We start from the raw sequence: 3,456 nt of genomic DNA on the forward strand, positions 1-3,456 counted from the left end.
AAAGATACTTCATCGAAAAAAGAAAACACTAATACATTCAATAAAAATTCGAACTTCATGAATAAATCAATTTCAAATTTGAAGTAAATCACGGAGAAATCAACAAGTAAAACTCAATTCTAAAAAGAAAAATCTTGTTTTCTCCATAATCATAATACCATATAAGAGAGCAACAACCTCAACGTGTTCAATTAAATCATTATAACAGTGTTATTCAATAATAATTTTTTTTCTTTCTAAAACGACACAAAAACCATATACTTCTCATATCACTCTGAGTTTATTCAATTTAAACAACCCCACACTTCCATTTTCCATTTTCTTTTAAAAAGAACACCCATTAATAAATAACAACCACATATTTTATTTTTCAATTTTCTCAACATTATTAAAATTTTAATTTAGTATGTGTGTGTAATGTTATGTGTGGGTGTGGGTGTGGGTGTATTTATTTATTTAATTAATTAATTATTTTTTTGAGAAAAATGGGAAAAAGGAAAAAAAGAGAAGAGAAGAGAAGAGTCCGTACAAGAATGGGTTTTTTTTATTGGGAGGGGGGTTGGATAGGGGGGGGGGAAAACTTGGTGATATGGAATTTTGCTCAAAATTGGTGTTAGTCTCAGGTATTAGGTCAAAGAAATGGCTGGGTTCTTCTATCTAGGAGGAGGGAGAGAAGGCCCACCAAACAAACAAGAAGAAGATGAAGAAGAAAGAGAACAGAATTTGTTTTTGTACAGAAATGATCAAGAGATCTACAACAAGGGTTTTGAGATATGGCCTCAACAATACAACAACAACAACAATCATCAACATCAACAACCAAATCCCTCTCTTCCAAATCACTTATCATTTGGTGTTGGTCCCAGCCGCCGCAGCTTCATGATCAACGACCCTTCCGATGAGCCTTCTAGATCAGCTTTTACCCTCATGCGCCCAGCTGCTGCTGCTTTTGCCGCCGCAGCCGCTTCTGCTGCTACTGCTGGCGGCATGAATTGTCAAGATTGCGGCAACCAAGCTAAGAAGGATTGTGCTTATTTGCGGTGTAGAACTTGCTGCAAGAGCCGAGGGTTTCAGTGTCAGACTCACGTGAAAAGCACGTGGGTTCCCGCTGCTAAACGCCGTGAGAGACAACAGCAAATTGCTGCTTTACAACACCAGCAACAACAAGAACAGTTCCGTGGCGGTGACAATTCTAAAAGACTAAGAGAAACTCAAACCACCACCGCTGTCGCTGCGGCTCCCACCGCCTCCGCCTCCGCTTGCCCTCGTCTGCCCTCCATCACGTCAGGTAAATTTTTTTTTTTTTTAATTCCCAAATTTCGAGATGATTTTTTTTAAAAAATCCAACCCAGAAATTCATGGATTTTATTATTATTCCATATCATTTGCGTGTAAGAAAATCTGATTTTTTTGATGATCAATCATCCTCTTTTTTTTCTTCTTTTTTGGTGTGTGTTTATATATTTTTTTCCTTTGAAATTCTTCCACTGTAGGTAAGTAAAACTGACGAAAAAGTTGTAAGAAATTAGTTAGAGTTTCGAAAACTTTATTTTTCTGACAGATTAATTACACTGTTGGTTGAAGTTTTTGTTTTTTTGTTTTTGGGTTTGGTGTGATGATGATATTAGGGTTAGAACTGGCGCAATTTCCATCAGAAGTGAACTCACCGGCGGTATTTCGGTGCGTAAAAGTAAGTGCAATGGACGATGCAGATGAAGAGTTTGCTTATCAGACGGCTGTTAATATCGGTGGCCACGTGTTCAAAGGAATTCTCTACGATCAAGGTCCTGAACTCCGTTACACCGCAGCTGGTGAGAGCTCTTCCGGTCACGGCGGAGACGGATCAACACACCCACTTAACCTAATTACTGGTCCCACTTCCACCACGACCTCCGCCGCAACTAGTACCAACCCCGCCGCCGCCGCCGCCTCCACCGCGCCGTTGCTTGATCCTTCTATATATCCAGCTCCTCTCAATGCATTTATGGCTGGTACGCAGTTCTTCCCACCCTCAAGGTCATGAGAGAAAAAATAAAATCCAAAAAATTCCCCCACAAAAAAGAAAAACAAATTGCCCTAAATTATCTGTGTTTTTTAGTTAATTTTTTTTTTTTACTTTTTTATTTTTGGAGAAGGCATGGTAATATTGAGAGATGAGAAGATGTTCTTATGAGGAAGACATGATGAGAAGAAATTGATCGATGGATATTTCAACTTTTTTTTTCTTCTTAAGCATCCGATTCAGAATTTTTGAGATTTATCTTTTTCCCCTCTCTTTATTTCTGATTTCTTAATTTTAAACCTTATCAATGACTGCTTATTCAAATTTAAAAAATAGGAAAAAAATTGAATTTCCCATTTTGATTTTGTTTTTTATTTTTCATTTCTGGTTCTGAGAACTCAAAGCTGGTTTTTTTTCTTCGGTTTATTGGTTTGGTTGTTGGATGAACTTAATCAATTATATAAAAGAAGATTGATTTATTATTACTATTATTATTATGGAGGTGCGAAAATGTTAATTCTTTTTTTAAATTATAGCATTATAGTTTGGTTCTTAAATTTTCCAAGTTTAATACTTCATTCCTTAAAGATTAATGGAAAAAAATTGAAAATTGAAGAAATCTAGAAGAGTATAATTAAAAAAAAAAAGACACTGAGAAGATGTCAATTGTTATTATTTTCATGCAACATTTTGGGAAGATTTAAGCTTGAAGTATATGAAAGTTGTGGTTTTTTTTAGGATTCAAATAAATGAAAATCTTCCATCTTTCTCTCTCTGCAATTAAGGAGCTAATTAAACTTGTATTAAGTGCATATTTAATCAGCAAGTGAAAGTTTTTGGCAAATTTTGACTAGAAGAAAAACTAAGAAGAAATGGGAAAAGGTTTTAAGCTTTAGGCTAAAGCTTTGAGATTAGTGGATTGTACATTAATGCAATTTTTTTTTTTAATAAAAATGGATTTTGCTATGTTTAACATTTGTCATAATGCATATATTTATGTGCTATGATACAATTTTCTTGGTGCCATTCCTAATGGCATTTTTTGGGGTACCTTTTGATGTAAAAGAAAGCAAGATCTTCTATGAGCTTTTCTACTAAAAATAAAAACCCTTTTGTTTATAGATCTAGACTCATGACATTGTGCCATCTAATTTTGCATCTATTTTGGTACTCATTTGAATTCCATTTCCATCTAGAACTTACGGTTGTGACCGTGGTTATCTCGGTCAGTCCGTCTTAAGTTTTCTTCCTTCTATACACTTTCTAAACTTGCATTTTTTTTTTGTCATTTTAAAAAGCTAATTTACATTTGATTATTTTTTTCTACTAACTATGACGGCGAAGACTAACCTAACAAATAACAACATCATTGATTTTTTTTTCTTCTTGTCTTTTTATTATCTTGTATACGTAAGGAGCTAAATTATACACTTCTATGAACAGTATTTTGAGTG

The 3,456-nt window shown here is 34.5% G+C and overlaps 1 protein-coding gene across 1 annotated transcript; it reads left to right on the forward strand.

Moving 5' to 3' along the window:
- Positions 1 to 575: 575 nt before the first annotated feature.
- LOC103488016 (protein EXPRESSION OF TERPENOIDS 1-like) lies at positions 576 to 2,254 on the forward strand. The gene is made up of 2 exons (XM_008446548.3): positions 576 to 1,288; positions 1,629 to 2,254. The coding sequence occupies exons 1-2, from the start codon at positions 640 to 642 to the stop codon at positions 2,021 to 2,023; spliced, it is 1,044 nt and encodes a 347-aa protein (XP_008444770.1). The 5' UTR covers positions 576 to 639; the 3' UTR covers positions 2,024 to 2,254.
- The last annotated feature ends 1,202 nt before the right edge of the window (positions 2,255 to 3,456 follow it).

The sequence above is a fragment of the Cucumis melo genome, chromosome 3 (genome assembly GCF_025177605.1).
Source record: "Cucumis melo cultivar AY chromosome 3, USDA_Cmelo_AY_1.0, whole genome shotgun sequence".
Taxonomy (NCBI): domain Eukaryota; kingdom Viridiplantae; phylum Streptophyta; class Magnoliopsida; order Cucurbitales; family Cucurbitaceae; genus Cucumis; species Cucumis melo.